This window comes from Phyllostomus discolor, chromosome 13 (genome assembly GCF_004126475.2).
Source record: "Phyllostomus discolor isolate MPI-MPIP mPhyDis1 chromosome 13, mPhyDis1.pri.v3, whole genome shotgun sequence".
Classification (NCBI taxonomy): domain Eukaryota; kingdom Metazoa; phylum Chordata; class Mammalia; order Chiroptera; family Phyllostomidae; genus Phyllostomus; species Phyllostomus discolor.
In genome coordinates, this window is record NC_040915.2 from 12,041,660 (window position 1) to 12,060,328 (window position 18,669).

The following is an 18,669-nucleotide window of genomic DNA, read 5'->3' on the forward strand; positions in this document are numbered from 1 at the left end:
TACCTGATGGACATAATATTCAAGATCAAAGAGTGCAGCAATCTTCTCTTCCAGGGTAGAGCTGGAACTATTGAACTTGTTGATCAGCCGCACCATGATCTGCATGTCAGTCTCAATGACAACATTCAGTTCCTCAAAGTCCTTCTTCAGCTCTTCGATGGGGCGAAAGAGCCGTTTAACCTCAGCCTGCCTTTCCTAAGGAGCAAAGAGAAGATTAATTAAATCAACTGGAGACATTGTCCCAAGACTCCCATGGTCTACCATGGATACCCATCCTCAAAGAGCAGCTTCTCCAAGACCCAAAATTTTTGTTACTGTGCATTATCAGAAATCCTGATATCTTCTAAGATGTTCCCAGAGTCTTCCTGTATAGGGATCTGCTCCAAAAACACACTCAAGGTTTTCCAAGGCTCTCTTATCCTGGTCTGACATCCAATGTTCAGGAAGATTCAAAAGTCTGATTGTTGCAATCACTGAATTCAAGGAAAGTAATGCAAGCTTACCTTCAACCCCTAACCTCACATGAAAAAGTTGAGGACTAAGGTGGAATAACCCACACCTTGGTTCTCTATATTTTACAATCATAAAATATCTTGGTGTTGCCCTGCTCAACGTGGCAACATTGTAGGGAAACCTGGACGTAGAAAATTGTCAGAGTGGGAGCAATTTGCTCATGAAAATTAATTCACTGTCATTACTGTCAATCTAACTACAGGTCTACAATTTGTTCAACTGTTTGAAATGGCTAAATTACTGTATGCACTATATTCAAATCTCAAGCAATTTTTTCTCAAACCCTCCCCACCCTGCACTCACATAAAGATTTTTAAAATAAAGTGATGTTGGAGGTGAATAAAAGATTTTAATTAGATACCTGTGACATTCCCTGTTTCTTCCCAATTTTAGAGGACAGTATTTATAAAGAGTCTGAAATGTCACAGTGGTTTGTGTCACAGTGTTTGTGTCTCTATCTTTCAAGAAAAATTAAAAGGCACGAATATTTATGAAAAGTAGGGTGATGAGCAGCTGTCAGTTCCAAATTGCTCATCTATTACCTTCAGGTTTTCTCTCCAGTTATAAGTACTCCACAGAAACACCAACCAAAAAAATGAGTCCCTCTTCCTCCCTCTCTCTCTCTCTGTAGCTTATAAATAACAAACATTTATTTCTCAGAGTTCTGGCAACTAGAATCTGAGATCGGAGTACCAGCATGGTCAGGTGAGGCCCTCTTCCAGATAGCAGAATTCTTTTTTTTTTTTTTAATTTTTATTGATTTTTAGAGAGAGAACAAGAGAAAGGTAGGGATAAAGAGAAACACTGATTTGTTGTTCCACTTATTTACACATTCATTGCTTGCTTCTTGTACGTGCCGACTAGAGATGGAACCTGCAACCTTGGCATATTGGGATGATGCATTAGTCAACTGAGCTACCCAGCCAGGGCCCAATCAGCCTCTCTCTCCTTTTGTTCTTTAAAGATTTTTTTTTAACTTTTTGAGAGAAGGGAAGGAAGGGATAAAGAGAGGGAGAGAAAGGTCAACTACCTCTTGCAGGCCCACAACCCAGGTTCATGCCCTGAACTGGCGACCTTTTGACCTGTGGGACAATGCCCAACCAACTGAGCCACAGCAGTCAGAACTCAATCTCTTTTAAAAGATAAAGCTCCTAGCAGAGTAATCACATCTACAGGATACCATATCCTGCTTACAACAGTGAAATGCTCTCCCTACAACCTACCAGAATACTCTGGCCAGGCAAAGAGCTGGGGGGTGACAGGCAAGTGAGCAGAATAAGAAGCAAGTCACCTCTGCCTCACAAAAATGATGTGTAATTTGCCCTCAGGAAGGCCTTTTTTTTTTTTTGAAGGAGAAGAAAGTTGTTTATTTTGCAATAATTAAAAACTCACAGAAAGTTACAAAAATAGTATAGAGGGTATCCTTTATCCCACTTCCCCCAATGGTAACATCTTAAATTACAACACAAAATCAAAACCAAGAAAATGACATAGGTGTAATACTGTTACTCCTTATTCAGGTTTTCACCAGCTTTTACACATTTGCATGTATGTGTGCATCATTCTAAATAATTTTATGCAATATATAGATATTCACGTAACCATCAGAACAACAAAGCAACAGAGCTGTTCCATCACCACCAAACAGATTCATTGCACTCCTTTATAGGTGAGCCTCATCATCCCATCCACTCCCTCCTGTCCCTATGCCTCGGCAACCATTGATCTGTACTCCATCTCTATAATTTTGGCGTTTGAAGAACGCTATGTGGATGGAATCGCATAGTCTGTTATCTTTTGAGACTGGCTTTTTTTTAGTGAACATAATATACTTGAGATCTACACAAGCTATTTCATGTATCAATAACTCACTTCTTTTTAATGCTGAGTAGTATTCCATTGTACAGATGTGCAGTTTGTTTAACCATTCACCTGTTGAAGAACATCTGAGTTGTTTCAGGGTTCTTATTTTTCTGGGATAAATGCCCATAACTGCAAATGCTAGGTTGTATGGTAAACATATGTTTTGTTTTATGAGAAACTGCCAAACTATTGCAGTTTCCAGACAGCTGTCCCATTTTATATTACCAATGACAATGCATGAAAGATCCAGTTTCTCCACATTGCCCCTATTATTTAGTATTAGTATCATTTTATTTTAGGTATTCTAATAGATGTGTAGTGATATCTCACTGTGGGTTTAATTTGCATCTTTCTAATGGCAAATGACATTAAACATTTTTTTTTCAGCCCTGGCTGGTGTAGCTTAGTGGACTGAGCTTTGGCCTGCAAACTGAAAGTTGCCGGTTCAGTTTCCAGTCAGGGCACATGCCTGAGTTGCAGGACAGATCCCTGGTTGGGGGCATGCATGGGACATGCATGGGGGCATGCAAGAGGCAACCAGTCAATGTCTCTCTCCCTCTGTCCCTCCCTTTCCCTCTCTCTAAAAGTAAATAAAGTCTTTTTAAAAACATTTTCATGTGCTTATTTGCCATTCGCACATCCTTTTTGTTGAAATGTCTGTTCGTGTCCTTTGCCCATTTTCCAAATAGGTTGTTGGTTTTTACTGCTGAGTTTTGAGAGTTCTTTATATATTCTAGATACAAGACTTTTATCAGATGCAGACAATCCTTGCTTTGCACAAATCTAATAAACACCAATTTCAAATACCACAGTTTAAGTAACACTAGTCTCCCAACATGACACAAATTTCAGTTGCCGTAGTTTGTTCAGTGTTTGTTCAGTGGTTTATGCAGTGATGTTTCACTGCATAAAACATCAACTTTGCTGCTAGCTCTTCAGTCCACAAATCACTACATAAATTCCCATCACGATCAGTGGATGATCACATCATTTCTTTCAAAGTCTGTCCATAACTGAGCACTGTGCATCCATTATCCAGTTATACGCAGATGTCAAGTGTGTAGTTGTATGGTTTCCTCATCCCCAAATGATAAACCCACTTAACATTTCGTAAAGAGAACTAATCAAAAGAGAGAAATGGCCAAACAAAGATGAAAGTGCAGCAAACAAACAATAGTAGTAACTCTGGTAATGGCATTCATAAGTAATGTATATGGAGTTACATTATATTGTCATAATTTTTTTGCTTCAACTATCAAAACACAATTTTTAAAACTTAAGAGGACAATCCATTATATTTTTCCCTTATTTTTACTCATTTCATTTTTCTTTCATTCCTCCTAATGTTCCATGTTTCCTTCTGTTATTATTTACTTTCTATTTGGACAATATTCTTTAGTCATTCTTTTAGGTAGGTCTGCTGGCAACAAATTCTTTTAATTTTCTTTTGTGTGAGAATGTCTTAATTTCCCTTTCACTTCTGAAAGATATTTTCCTCCTGAAAGATATTTTCATTGGCTGGATACTTCTGAGTGGATAGTTTGTTTTTTCTCAGAACTTGAAAAATGTTGTAACACATATTCATCTGGCCTCTGTGGTTTCGGATGAAAAATCCTCTGTCATTCAATCATTGTTCCCTACAGATAATGTTTCTGTCTAGCTACTTTCAAGAGTTTTTCTGTTTTTAGTTTTAAGAAGGTTGACTTCTTAAAAAAGGTTGTCATGATATTGATTTCTTTGCATTTATGCTATTTAAAATTTGTTCAGCTTCATGATTCTATGCATTTATGCCTTTCATCATCTCTGGAAATTTTCCATCTTTACTTCATTGATTTTTTTTTCCAGCTCCAGATTCTTCTTCCTCTCCTTCTGAAACTCCAGTGACACAAATGTTAGGTCTATTGTTATACAGGAATACCAAGGAGATATAGCAGGCTTGGTTTCAGATCACACAATAAAGCAAATATCACAATAAAGTGAGTCACAAATTTTGTGGTTACCCAATGCATATAAAAGTCATGTTTACACTATACTGTAGTCTATCGAGTGTGCAATAGCATTATGTCTGAAAAACAGTGTATATAGCTTAATTTAAAAGTACTTCATTGCTTAAAAAAATGCTAAACATCATCTGAGCCTTCAGTAAGTTGTAATCTTTTTGTTGGTAGAAGGTCTTGAATCAATGTTGGTGAAATGCATTATCCACAAAGCGCAATAAAAAGAGGTATGCCTGCAGTCCTATAGAACCCTAGTTTATCATCTCTTAAACTTTTACCTGTCTTCAAGTTCATTGAAGCTTTTCTCTCTCATTGTTATTTCACTATTATTAAGCCTATCCAGTAATTTAAAAAAAATTTTTTTTGCTGTATTTTTCAGATGAGATCAAGCACATTCAGGGTAGTGTGGCCATAGACTTTTTGATGTATTTTTCAGTTCTAAATTCAATTTGGTTCTTTTTTATATCTTCTATTTCTTTGCTGAGGTTGTCATTTGTGTCAAGTGTTCATAATTGCTTTTTTATGATAGTTGCTTTAAAATCCTTGTAAGATAATTCCAACTTCTGAGTCATCTAACTGTTGGAATCTGTTAATTGTCTTTCCTAATTTAAGTTTTGATATTCCTGGTTCTTGGTATGATGAGTGATTTTTTATTGTATCCTGGACATTTTGTTATTAAGACTCTGACTCCTACTGAATCTTCCTTTTCAGTAGGCAGTTACATTGTTTTGGTTTAATATGCTGTTTCTGACCTTAGTTGTGTAACTGTGACTACAAAACAATTAAGTTTTCAGAGCCTTTGCAGGGTTATTTTGGTTTGCTTCTTTTTTGTGCTACCCAGAAGCTAATCTAAACACCTGGGCAGTATTCCATACTATAGTTCAGTTCTTAAATCTTTTGATGTGTTAACTCTGGTCACTTTTTCATGTGAGTCACTAGGAAGTACACCCAGAACATCATTTGCAAAATCCCCTTTTCTAGCTCCCTTCTCTCCCAAATCCTACCACCATTCTCTAATTGGGAGGAAAAGAACATCACCTACCACCACTGGGCACTGGACATTGGGAGTAGAAGTCCTTGGCCTCTACTGACAGCAACTGGTGGGGGATTGAAGCATTGCCTCATGCTGCTGATCTAGGGTGGAAATTCAGCCTCCTCACTTACTCCCACTGACACTGCCCCAGAGTGCGAAGCAGAACGCTGCATCACGCTGCCTCATTGCCACCACTGAGGGTGAAAATACAGACTCTCCATTCAGTGCTGCCCTCCCCCTCCCTCCTTCCCTCCATCCCCACATCACCTCAGCTAGAAGTGAAAAACCTCCTTAGTCCTGACAGGCAGTAGACAGACATTCAGGTCTTTTGTTGGCCTCTGCTGAACCCACCCTAATAGGAGATCATGCTACCACCATGAGGAGGATGAAAAACACTTGGTCTCTACTGGTAGAACACCACCAGTAGGGGAAGCAGAGAATACTCTCCTACCATTGGGTAGAAGGGAGAAATTCCGCCTCAACTCTCTGCTCAACTGTCACTGAAACCACCTTGGTCGAGGTAACAGAGCCCAGTTTCACACCCTCTCACTGCCACCAGGAGGGAGTGCAAGTTCAGGCTCCCCACTCAGCTTTTGCTGACACCAATCCGGTGGAGGAATGAGTGCAGTTATGACCAAATGGGAGGTGAAAATTCAAGTTCCCTATTCATCTTTCACTGGTACTAAGGATGGAGATGAGAAGATTTCCATGGTCTTTGGCGAAAGAGAAGACAGGTATATTGTCCAAAAGTTGTTTTGTCCTACTAGGCTGCCCTTTGCCTGGTCCTTTCTCTAGAAAGAGCAGGCCTTTCTTAAGGCTGTTTTCTATCTGTACCTATTGGCATTTCTAGGGTGTGGGCTTCTCCAGTGCCCACTCTAAAATATAGAGGGGGCGGGGAAGCCCAAGGAACTCACTGCCATGTCATTCATTGAGTTCCAAGGTCCCTAGCCAGTCTGCCTTCTTCTTCCCACCTCTTAGGATCGATCTTCTTCTATTTACTTTTAGTATTACATCCAGGGTTTTTAGCTATCCTTAGAAGGAAGAATAAAGAGAAATGAGTCTACTTCATCTTGTCCAGAATCAAAAGTTTAAGAAGGCCATGTTTATTTAAGACTTATTTAGGAAAAAGAAGATCAAAACTATGAACATTAAAATGACAACAAACACACAACTATCAACAACTGAATCTAAAAAACAAAAACAAAGACAAACTAAGCAAACAACTAGAACAAGAACAGAATCATAGATATGGAGATCATTTGAAGGGTTATGAGCTGAGAGGGGGAAGGGGGACAGTGGGGGGAAAGGTATAGGGATTTAGAAGCATAATTGGGTAGGTACAGAATACACCGAGGGATGTTAAGAACAGTACAGGCAGTGGAGAAGCCAAAGAACTAACATGCATAATCCATAGATACGAACTAAGAGGGGGAATTGCTGGAGGGAAGAGAACAGAGCAGAAGGGGGCAAAGAGGGAAACAATGAAACAACTTTAATAGCATCATCAATAAAATATACTTTAAAAAAAGAGAGAAAGAAACTCTCCAATCTATATACTTCAAGTCAATTTATTTGCCTGTCCCAGTGCACTGGCAGTGAACAAACAGAGTCAGTCCAAACAAGTTCCAATTGAAAGCAGGAGAAAGATCCCAGGACTCAGCACCTCAGTGAAGAACTAACAACCTGAGTTCCACAGAAGTAAAGAAAGAGTGTGGCAGCTGTATCTCAGAAGTGGCAGTTGATTCAACTTAGCTAATACAGGGGTGGGGATGGTGCATTTGGGTACTGGTATTGGGATCTCCCCTTGCAAAGGGAGAGGACTATTTTTAATTGCAAAACAATGGAAAACTTAATCTCTTGCTTTTACATTTAAAAAATATTTTTATAATATTCATATTTTTCTACTCTAACTGAATTACGGGAGAAGAACATCACTAAAGAGAACAAGGACAATAAACAGAAGTGCAGTGAATCTTCCATCAACAGAGAAGACAAAGAAAAAAGCCTGGCTTTTATGTTCCTGTCAGCCCCACACTGAGCCCATGGTGAGGGGATAATAAGTGGGAATGAGCCCAAACCCTGGCCACAGAACACTAATCTCTCTGTTCCATGCACCTAGGCATGCACTGCTCTCCTCCGTTGGCCTTACCTTCACCAGGTAGGGGATTTGCTTTTTTGTACCCCCATAGTTAATACACATGTGGCAGGATGGAATTTTATGCATCACCTTCCTTGATCTGTTGCTGCTGCTACTGCCATCCTGCTACTCACTTTCTCATACCATATACACTCTCCGTGCTGGGAGATGTGACTTTGGTAAGATGAGTAGACACAGAGACTTGGCCTGCATATTAACACATCCTAATTACGTCCTCCCCCACATAAAAAAAAAAAGAGCTCATCTGTCTCAGAAATACTTAGCTCTAAAGAGTATGAGGAACTTAGGCCTCCTCCACTAACATACAAGCTGTCAAGAACCTGATGCTGCCCCTCCAAAATATTGCCAGGATTCTGGTGCAAAGGCAGACAGGTAGACAAAGCAAAGCAAGGAGACAGACAAAGCAGAGGAGGGGAAAGAAGAGGGAGGGAGAACTTAAAAAGGTCTCCAAGGCAGCCATCTAAGGAGGTTCTTTCAAGGACAGGACTCAACTGGAAATGTAAAAAATTATTTGCTACATTCTCTGGCCATTGCATGAGCTCATGAGATACACCCAACAGTAAAATTTCTTTCTGGTATAGGTCTGCACCTACAAGCCCTCCCAGACAGTAGGGGCCTAACCAAAGATCTGTATTTCTGCTTCTTATTCCTCCCAATTCCCTTAGCTTAGTTTAGGACTGGTGGAAACCTTGGCCACACTCTTGTCCCAGTCCTGTGTTGTATATTTAAGAAACCGTGAGGCCTGGGAAAAAATACATTTGCTACATGTTCAAAGGACAAGAACCCAGGCTTCTTCCTTTCTGGTCTAGCACCTCTGACCTTTAAACTTGTAGTAATCCAAGTGTAAGTGAGATCTGGGTTTTAACCTCTATTTTTTTCACTCATGTCTGTGATAATGGAGACTATGGCCACCTGTGCTTTGTGCCTCAATTTACCCAAACATATAATGGGAAGTTGGATCCTAATCTAACCGATGACAGAAATGCTCCCAGAATTTCTTCAACAGTCTATAAAGGGTTTTTTATTTGGCATTAACTGTTCTTTAATTATTTTACAATATTATTGTTATTATTATCCCATGTTTACTGCAAAAACTTCAGGAAAAAGTGATTCCCTTCAAGGCCATCCTCCAGACCTACACGAACTTCCTGGAAAGAATCACATACCTTGTCTTCCTTTGAACTCTCCATCTCTGCCCCTTCCTTGAATTTTGCCAGTGCACTCTTGAGGTCCTGAGATGTATAGGTGTTGGTGTTGATGTCCAGCCTGTCCAATGAGAAGCTGAGAGTTAGGAGGAAAGCACCATCTTTCCCAAGAAACCCCCCATGGGTGGCTGGTATGCCAACACATGTTAAGCCAGGCCAACTCTAACTCAGAGTACACGTATTCTGCCTTCACCTTTAATGAGCCATAAGTCCAACAGGGTGAATTTACCTTAAAGCTAGAGGAGGAAAAACAGCTTAAGATGGGGTCATTTCATGAGACAGGAGGATGTGGCATGGGACAGGACAGAGTTCCACCATGGACAGAGAGCTCTCAGCCAGTTACTTAGGCAAAAACAAGCCTGGAATGTTTCTGCAATGCTGCTCTCTCAGCACATTTTTCCAGGAGGCAGGTTTTTCCAATAGCAGCCATTTCAGTTCAGTGAACAGAGGTTGGAACAAGAGTAATATGGACAAAGGGAAGTAAGGACTGTGGGCTGTGCTCAACAAGTCTGTCCAGGTGGGCAGGGGGAGAGGGTTAAGTATAACCCAGGAGCTATATCAAGATATATCAAGATGGGAAGGAGTTAGTGGACTGCTCTACTCCAGGCAAGATGAGCATATAAGTCTCATAGTCCAAAATCCTAGCAGGCCTCATGAGAAGGGCATGCTTTCAGAACTTCACTCACTGTCTTCGATTTGTCCTAGAAACCTTTTAAGGCACTAAGAAAAACACTTGTGTTCTGTAAACTTCATTCTTCCCAAACAAATTAGTAATAGTTAATCACTCATATTTACTGAGCACTTAACCATGTGTCTGGCACTGTGTTACTACTTCTTTAGAAGTAGTATTTCATTCAAATCATTACCACAATCCTATAACAGAAGGGAGAAATTCTTTCTCCTGGGAGAGTATCACTCAATGCCAGCTGCCTGAGGAAGCCCCTTACCTGTAACAAGGATCTAAGTGTTTAGGGCCATAGCTTAAACTTATCTTCCACCTCCTCTAAGTCTTGGTCAGGAAGAATCCCTTTGTGTCTCATATCTCAGTTTACTGCTCTTCCAGGCCACAAGGGTGCACATGTGTGTCTGCCCTCATGCACACACAGCCATCCTCAGCTGATATTCCCACTTTATTCTTCACCGAGAAAATAAATGTTCAAGAAATCCCTCATCTTCCCAACATCAGCTCTACACACCAACCTGCACCTAAACCTACACTCTCTGCTTTCCCCTCTATTATAATAGATGGCAGTGTCCTTGCTCCTATTAAACTTAAGCTCCAGATCCCACTTGCCTTTTCAAAAGCTTCAACTTCCATACTTACACCACTAGCTCCAGCCTGCATCATAAATCTCTCCCTTTGACTGGATTATTCCCATCAGCATAGCAACACTATTTTGACTCCACAGTCTTAAATTATCATGCTACCTCCCTGCTCCCATTCAAAGTAAAACTATGAACACATTGTCTTCACTCACCATCCTGCTATTTACATTGCTATCTGCTCTAATCTGGATTCTCTTCCTACATCTCTACTAAAACTGCTCATCAAAATTATCAATAATTGATGGCTAAATCCAACAGACTCTTCACAAATGTCCTGTTCCTCAACCACTCAACAGCCTTTACACAGTTTACCCCTCCCTCCTTGAAACACTCTCCTTTCCTGGCTTCTTGTTAAAACGGTCTCCTGGTTCTTCCCCTTCCTCATCTCCTACCTGAATCCTATATATGCTGGAATGTCCCAGACTTCAATTCTGGACAATATTCCCTCCTCTATCTCTATACTCTCCCCACTAGTTCTTTTCTTTTCTTTTTAAAAGGATTTTATTTATTTTTAGAACTAGAGGGAGGGAGGGAGAAAGTGAGGGAGAGAAACATTGATGTGTGAGAGAAACATAGATTGGATGTCTCTCACATGCCCCCAACTGGGGACCTGGCCCACAACCCAGGCATGTGCCCTGACTGGGAATCAAACCAGCAACCTGTTGGTTTGCAGTCCAGTGCTCAACCCACTGAACCACACCAGCCAGGGCTCCCCTAGCTCTTTTCAAATATCCATCAAGCAATGATGCCCAAATTTACATCTCTGCCCCAACCTTCCACTCTGAATACTAATCAAACTTCTGTACAGCAACCTAACTGAAGTATCTTAGACCTTGGGTGTTTAAATGGCACCTCAAATTTATTACACCTAAAACATAGGTCTTGATGATTCTTCCCACAAATCTGACCCTCTCTCAATCTTTTCTATTTCAATAAATGGTAACTCCAAGCACTGAGTTAGAAAAATCCCAAAATGAGGCTTTGTATGAATCTGTGCCCCCAGCCTTCCTTTAACCCCAACATCTAAATCATAAGCAAGTTCTATCAACCCTACCTCCAAACTGAATCTACAAATCCATCCATTCTGTATTATGACACCCTAAACTACTGATCCTCAAAAATGACATCCTAATTATCTCCGCTTCTTTTGTCTACCTCCAATCTGTTTTCCATCCATATATCAACTAGAGTGATCTTGCTAAACTACATTATATTAAATCCCTTTACCACCCCAAAATCCTCTGGTGGCTTTCCATACAATTCTAGTTAAGTAAAGAACACTCAACATGCCCCCCCAAAACTCCATAAGATCTGGCCCGTTACAGCTCTTTAATCTCATTTTCTAGTAGTCTTAGTAGTCTTCTTCCTTCCTCTCCTCTAGTCACCCTGATCATTTTTGTTTCTTGAACTTGGCAAAGCCTTTCCCTTGACAAAGCCAGGGACTCTTCTTGTTCCCTCTGACTGAAATGCTAAGCCTAAACATATGAAACTAGTCCATTTCATTGACTAAATCCCCATCATTCTTCAGGTCTCATTTCAAACATCATCTTGACAAGGACTTCCCAAACCATCCTATATAATGTGATCTTACCTAGGGACTTATCACATTATTTATTTCTTCCCTAGTATTTATTATAATATGTCATTAACTTACTTGCATGTTTCTTTACCTGTTTTTCTGTCTGCCAGCCACCATAAGGCTGGCATCTTGTCTGTTTTGTTTACTACTATATCCCCAATGCCTGGCACATAAGCACTCAATATGTCTTTTGGGAAGTCAAAGAATGAAGCAAGTAAATGGCCTTGTTCTTGGACCACTCATTTAACTACTATACCATACTGTACCATGGTAAATGTTCAATCCAAGATGGGAAAACTTGGATGTAGTTTGTCCCTCTCCCTGCAAACACAGGAAGATGGTTCAAAGAAGCTGGTAGTTCCAGGCTAAAACCAGCAGAGATGGCAATGCCTAACACAAAAAGCAAGAAGACAACCTGCTACTAGGAGCAAACAGGCAGTTAGGCAGTGCCAGGAGAACCCTCTGGGACAAGTCAGAGTCAGGGAGTCTGTCCCAGGCTATAGAGCTACCTGGCTCCAGGTAGCAATATGGCTAGGCCCAGCAGGACTAGTGAAGAGGCCATGGGTTAGGCTGAATTAACTATCCCCAGCTCTCTCTAGTTAGTGGTTCTTAACTCTGTGTGATCACCAACTTCTTTGGCAATCTGATGGAAATGGGTGGGTCTTGACTCCTGAAACAGAACATGCAAATAAGTAAACTATTATAACAATTTTGGAAATTAGCCCTGCCCTTTGGACTCTGTTTCTATTACAGTGCTAAATAGCCAGGAAGACACTGTGAGGTGGAATTGGAGGAACACAGGATGAAGCTGACCCCAGGAGAAGGAAGTCACCACCAAGGGCAGCCCAAGACTCCTGAGCTCCCAGCAGTGAACATCCACACCACCACTTTGTCAATGCCTTTTGGCGCCTGTTCAGACAGATTTGCCACTTGCTATAAATGCTGACAAGAGAGAGGACACGTCCAGCATGTCCTGGAGGCCATTCCAGGACAGAGCCCTCAGAAACATTCCAAAGGAGAAAAGAGTTGGGAGTGGGGAAAAATATCTCTCATGATGTGTCTGCTACAGACCATTCAGATGGTCTTTCTATTCTAAAAAGATCTGAACAACAGACAAACAGTAAGCACTTCTACTGATGATCTAGAGTCAGGTATTAGAGAAATAATTTACCAGGGTATTAAAACCAACAAATAAAAGACTCCAAATTAATGCAGTTCCTAATTCAGTATTCTTAAGCCAAGAAAAAACAGGCTTTTTATTTAGAAAATAAGACTTGGCTTAGACATGAGAAAAACTTCCTCAAGTACTTTGACTCACTGACATGTGTATATGTGTGCTGGGGATGTAGAGAAGTTTACAGGGTCACAACAATGAAATCTGATTCTTTCTTAGTTTTGACATGATGATTCATTCCTTTTTGAGAAAGAAGGGAACAATCATGTCAATTGGGCCACCCCAGGTATAGGCTTATCTGGAGAGCTGTAGGAAGACAGAGGTCTTCCCCAGTTCAGGGTGACTGTAAGGAGGACAAGTATCTCCTTATCCTATCCATCACAATATAAAGTTGAATTTTCCAGCAGTAAAAACTGTCCAAATATGAACAGACTGCTTTGTGGGGTTGTGAATGCCACATGACTGGAGGTGCACATGGACAGGCTGAGTGTCTTTTTTATCAGGTATATCAAGGAAAAGACTCAGGTAAGAACTGGGTCTCTCAGGTCCCTTCTTGACTCATACGTAACTGCCAAATATTGTTAAAATAATAAATATGCAACGACTAAGTAACACTAACCCTACTCAATCCATGATTGACTCCCAATACTTAACATGTATTAGAGCAGGGGCAGCAAACTATCTGTAATGACCAAATAATACTTGAGGCTTTGTGGGCCTTATGGTGATTGTCCCAACTATACAACTCTGTCAGTGTAGCAAAAAAGCAGCCACAAATAATACATAAATGTGTATAGTTGTGTTCCAGTAAAACTTTATATGGACACTGAAATCTGAATTTCACACAATTTTCATGAGTCATGAAATATTCTTTTGGTTTTTTTTTTAATGTATTGGTCTTTAGACAGAGGGGAAGATAGGTAGAAAGAGAAGGAGAGAAACATCAATGTGTGGTGGCCTCTAGCGCACCGCCTACTGAGGACCTGGCCCACAACCCACACACGCACCCTGACTGGGAATCAAGCCCACAACACTTTGGTTCGTAGGCCAGTACTTAATCCACTGGGCTACACCAGCCAGGGCCTTTTTTCCCCCCATCCATTAAAAAAAAGTTAAAAACAACTTAGCTTGTGGGCCATACAAAAACAGGCAGCAGTTCTAATATGACCCACAGGACATAATTTGCTAATTCCTGCGTTAGAAACTTCATGGCTGGTATTGATACCAACTTTTTGAACTGCATAATTCCAGCAGCCCCTACAATCCCATGCTCAACCTCCTTCTCAGGCAGAAAATAGAAAGCCGAGAAAACAGTAATTCAAGGCAAATAACAGAAAAATACAGACTCTGAATTGCCCAAAATCAAAGAATCTAAACTGGTTATTAAAAAATAAAGCAACCTCTTACCATTGGAGAACTTTTACACCATAAGAGAGTCTGTTTTAATTTAATATGGACTAACAAGAGGAAAAGTTAGTCTGAATTAAAGACTTTAAAATGCAGTTTTATTGTTCACCAAGGAAGTATTACTGCAAAGCAAAAGGCCTAACAGGCCTGTTTTAATGAATAGATGACTCATCTGTAATCAGCACATTAATTGTTGAGATTCAAATGGGTGCTCTTAAAGTACTGGGAAAAATAGCTTCATTTTTAAAGCAGGTTAAGCATTCTCCCTACAGCCTTTTGTAAATTATCAATTTGCTTTGCAAACTATTTCTTTCCAAAGACCACACAAGTGAACTTCCACAAAAGCCTGAGAGATTTATTACAAATCCTAGTCTATTAAATTTCAAATTTTTAAAAAATCACATAAATTTAGGTAAGGAACATTGCATTGTCATTACTTTCAGTATTACAAAATCAGTGCTGTCAATCTCCTAGTTGCTAGAGTTGACACTGTACCTTTTGCCTTTTTTTGACCCTTTCAAAGTATCTCGAAACTTGTCTTCATCTTGGAGTTTCACTTCTCTTGCCCCAGTCTGGAGATTCAGTCGCACATGAGATCCTGCAGGGACAGCCTGACCTAAAAGCCAAGAAGAGAGAAGGCTCATGAAGTATACAATCCTCAGAAGAACACTGGTGGAATGGCTGGCTAACAAGTCAGTAGGACTTAATAGTTCATGAAGACCAGACTCTGCAGTATTCAGTTACTTGGAACCATCCATATCTCTTTCTCCTACCTACCCTCGCTCCATCTCTCTCCACCTCTCTCCATCACTCTCACTCTCTGTCTCTCTCTTCCTCTGCCCCCGATTCTCCCTCTCTCTCTCTCTCCCCCTCTCTCTCTCTCACACACACACACACAAACACAATCACAATTCTCCTTCAAATAAAGGGATGAGGCAATGTGGGCAAGGGTATCTGCACTTTAGTCCACAGACTAATGTCCCCCAGTTAGAACCTGCATGTTTGAGCCATTCTGTTTTCTTTAAATTGAGCCTTTCTGTTATGTACAGTAGTTGAATGGTGAACACCTACTTACCGTTCAGGACGTGGCCACATTACTGCCTCCTCCACTACATCCTTTGTGCCCCTGCCCTGACAGAACCCCAGATAACTTGCCATTCAAGCAAGCACACACCTTACCGCCCTCATCAATTTAATCAGGCTCCTTCAATGAGGCTCTCTCCTCCCCGAGTACAGGGACTGTATCTCCTCCTTTTTTATTTCCCCAGCCTCTAGGCCAGAACTTGACACATAAAATTTGTGGTACTTAATGTTTATGAGAAGAAAGAAGCAAGAGAGAGAAAAGCAAGAGGACATGACAAGCCAAGAAGTCAGGGATTGGAACCAAAAAAAAACTACAAACCTACACCCACCTGTATCAGAAGAGCTGATCTAATAGCTAGGCAAACAAGTGTGGTGAATAAATGGGCTGTTCACACACATTGTGAAAAATTACCAAGAACAGTTAAAAAGCAACTTGCAAGATCACATACTACAAATGGGATGTTACTCATTCATGCAACTGATATTTACCAAGCAACTACTCTACACTAGGCCACTGTGGTATATGGGTTTTAGGAACACAAATGAGGAATGTTAATGGCCGCAGGTACAGAGAATTTCAGGAACGAGTTCTTCAGGGGACTGGAAATCTAGAAGCAGAGATGCTGTTCTCACACCTGAGCTTCAACTCTGCTTTTTCCTGACAGAGGCTGGCATTGCCCTGCTGATGCTGAGCTTCATTCAAGAATTTTTTTAAAAAGGCAACAATCTGTAAAAGTTCTCTTAGAATGATCTGGTAAACCCTGAATATAAAAGGGTAATGATGTACCATGAACTCAGGTTTTCTCAGTTCTGGCGGGACCAGAGTGAACTCCAAGTTCCACCAACCACTGTGCTTCTACCACAGCACCAAGTAGCCAAGGAAACACCATGCCAAGACATGCTGTCCTGTTCCTGCCATCCTACTTCAGCAGGGAGTTTCTGTATCTTTGTTTAAAATATAAATGGGAACTTAAGTACCTGAGTGTATGTGCATAATGATCCCCTTCTAATCTCAAACCTATCCAAAATGCTCCAAGTATAAAAAATATATTCAGGTAGAAAGGGGAAACTTTCTCTGGGGAAGCTTCTGAATAAGGTTAAGTTGGGGATTAAATGAGGCAAAAAGAAAGAGCCAGACTGGGGAAAAGGGGGAATCCCAAATAGATGGAGCCCTGCATACAAAGGCTCAGACACAAAAACTGACAGGCTGCATGCAGGAGGCCAAGAATAGAAGAGGTTGGAAAAACTGCAAGGACTGTGGAGGTTGCTGGCTTGATGAGCCATCAGGAGGCTCAGGTTTGGGTAGGAAAATAGAGCTAATGGCTGTGGCTGTTGGTTCTGGAAGGAGATGAAGCCACATATTAGCAAGAACAACATCTATCCTATTCCTATGATCACGGGGAAAGAGGTCTCTTCTCTAGCATTAACTTCATCTCTGAACATGCAAAGAGAAGAGATTCTCTCACCTGAAGAGATCCCAAACTGACAAAACAACAGAGGGCTGAATGCTAAGCAGGTCATCCTTCACACTTCTCTACTTTGCCACACTCTATTCCATACCCATTCTACCTCCAAAACCTGGTAATTTTTCCTGATCTATGTCTCTTGAATTCATACCCTTCTCTCTCACCTCCCCATCAGTGCTCTTGTGCAAATTATCAGCATCTCTCTGGACACTGCCAGAGCCTTCCAACTGACCTCCCCTATCCACTCTTACCTCCCAATGCACATGTTCTTGATAATGAATGATTTTCTTTTTTCAAAATACACACCTGGCTATGTCATTCCCCTGCATCAAACCTTTTAATGGCCTCCTACTGTTCTTAGAAATAAAAGTCCTCATGCTGGCCAAGGAGACCCTTTAATATCTAGCCCTTACTTGCCCCTTAAGGCTTGTTCACAACTCACTCCCCATATTCAACGACACACTGGCCTTTTTCCATTCCATGAAAAAACCAAGTTCCCTCTACCATGGGGCCATTCCACTCCTGCTCCTTTTGCACAGAATGCTCCTTCCAGTTCCACCCTCTATCTCCTTCTCCTTTCAATCCCAGCTAAGAGTCACTTCCTCCGACAGCATCCCCTACTTCCCCAGACCAGATACAGCTGCCCCCTAACAGTTTTCACAGCACCATCACCCATTTTTTAAATAGCACTTTACCTCAATCAGTAGTTATATTTTAGGGGTTTTTAAAAAATTATCTATTTTAAGCCCTGGCTGGCGTAGCTCAGTGGATTGAGCGCGGGCTGTGAACCAAAGTGTCGCAGTTTTGATTCCCAGTCAGGATACATGCCTGGGTTGCAGGCCATGACCCCCAGCAACCGCACATTGATGTTTCTCTCTCTCTCTTTCTCCCTTGCTTCCCTCTCTAAAAATAAATAAATAAAAATCTTTTAAAAATTTATCTATTTAATATAAAATGCTCACCATTTTATCCCCATGGCCTAGCACATAGTAGACCTTCAAAAATTCTTTTGTTCAGTGAAAAATTAAACATGAAAAAAAAATACTAATTAATCTAGAAGTGTATGGAAAGATCAACAAGGGTTTTCACTAGGGCAAGTAGATGCATAATAATTAGTAGCCATGTTAATAGTTATTTTTAGTAGTAACAAAACTAATACCACTGTTATTACTAATAATTAAATTTTCAGATGTTTGATCAAAATTAGAAATGGACTGGCTTGCAAACCAAAGAGTCCCTGGTTTGATTCTTAGCCAGGGTATATGCCTGAGTTGCGACCAGGTCAGGTCCCCAGTAGGAGGTGTGTGAGAGGCAACCACACATTGATGTTTCTCTCTCCCTCTCTTTCTCCTCCCTTCCTCTCTAAAATAATAAAATATTTTTAAAAATTACAAATGGAAAAGGGAAAAAGCACACGACTTTATAAGTTTCAAAACATAACAAGTTATACCATGCTAAGCCAGCCAAGAAAGAAACTTGAATCTCATGTGAACCGATTTATTTTATTCAGTGAAATTCCAAAATTACTCCTTTCACATAAGTCACCACAGGGGGCAAGAGCAACCACAATAGCATTAACTTAAAATATAGGTTACGTTCATTTAAAATACATGAAACCAGCCATGGCAGCAGCAGTGGCAGAGGCAGCAGAAAATACAATATTTCAAATGTTTCCACCACATTGGGAAAAAGACCAAGTTAGGCAGAGAGAATGACTGCCCTGCATCCTCCTAGGGCCTCTCTGAAAGGAACCACAGCAACGGGGAAGAGCAGAGCAGAGGCAAAAAGTCACAAGACACATGTAAGTAAAGAGTTAGGGATTGAGGGAGCAGGAGGCAAGGGAACAGGCAAAAAAAATAATAATA

General features: G+C 40.7%; 1 protein-coding gene across 2 annotated transcripts in view; it reads right to left on the minus strand.

Moving 5' to 3' along the window:
* Positions 1–18,669, minus strand: part of SIL1 (SIL1 nucleotide exchange factor) — a 226,711-nt gene that overhangs the window by 73,976 nt on the left and 134,066 nt on the right. For both annotated transcript variants that reach the window (XM_028527812.2, XM_036014686.1), the window contains exons 4-6: positions 14,751–14,871; positions 8,731–8,830; positions 4–195 (exon numbers count right to left, since the gene is read on the minus strand). In XM_028527812.2, the coding sequence (XP_028383613.1) occupies positions 4–195; positions 8,731–8,830; positions 14,751–14,871 (413 nt within the window). The remainder of the gene's footprint in view (positions 1–3; positions 196–8,730; positions 8,831–14,750; positions 14,872–18,669) is intronic.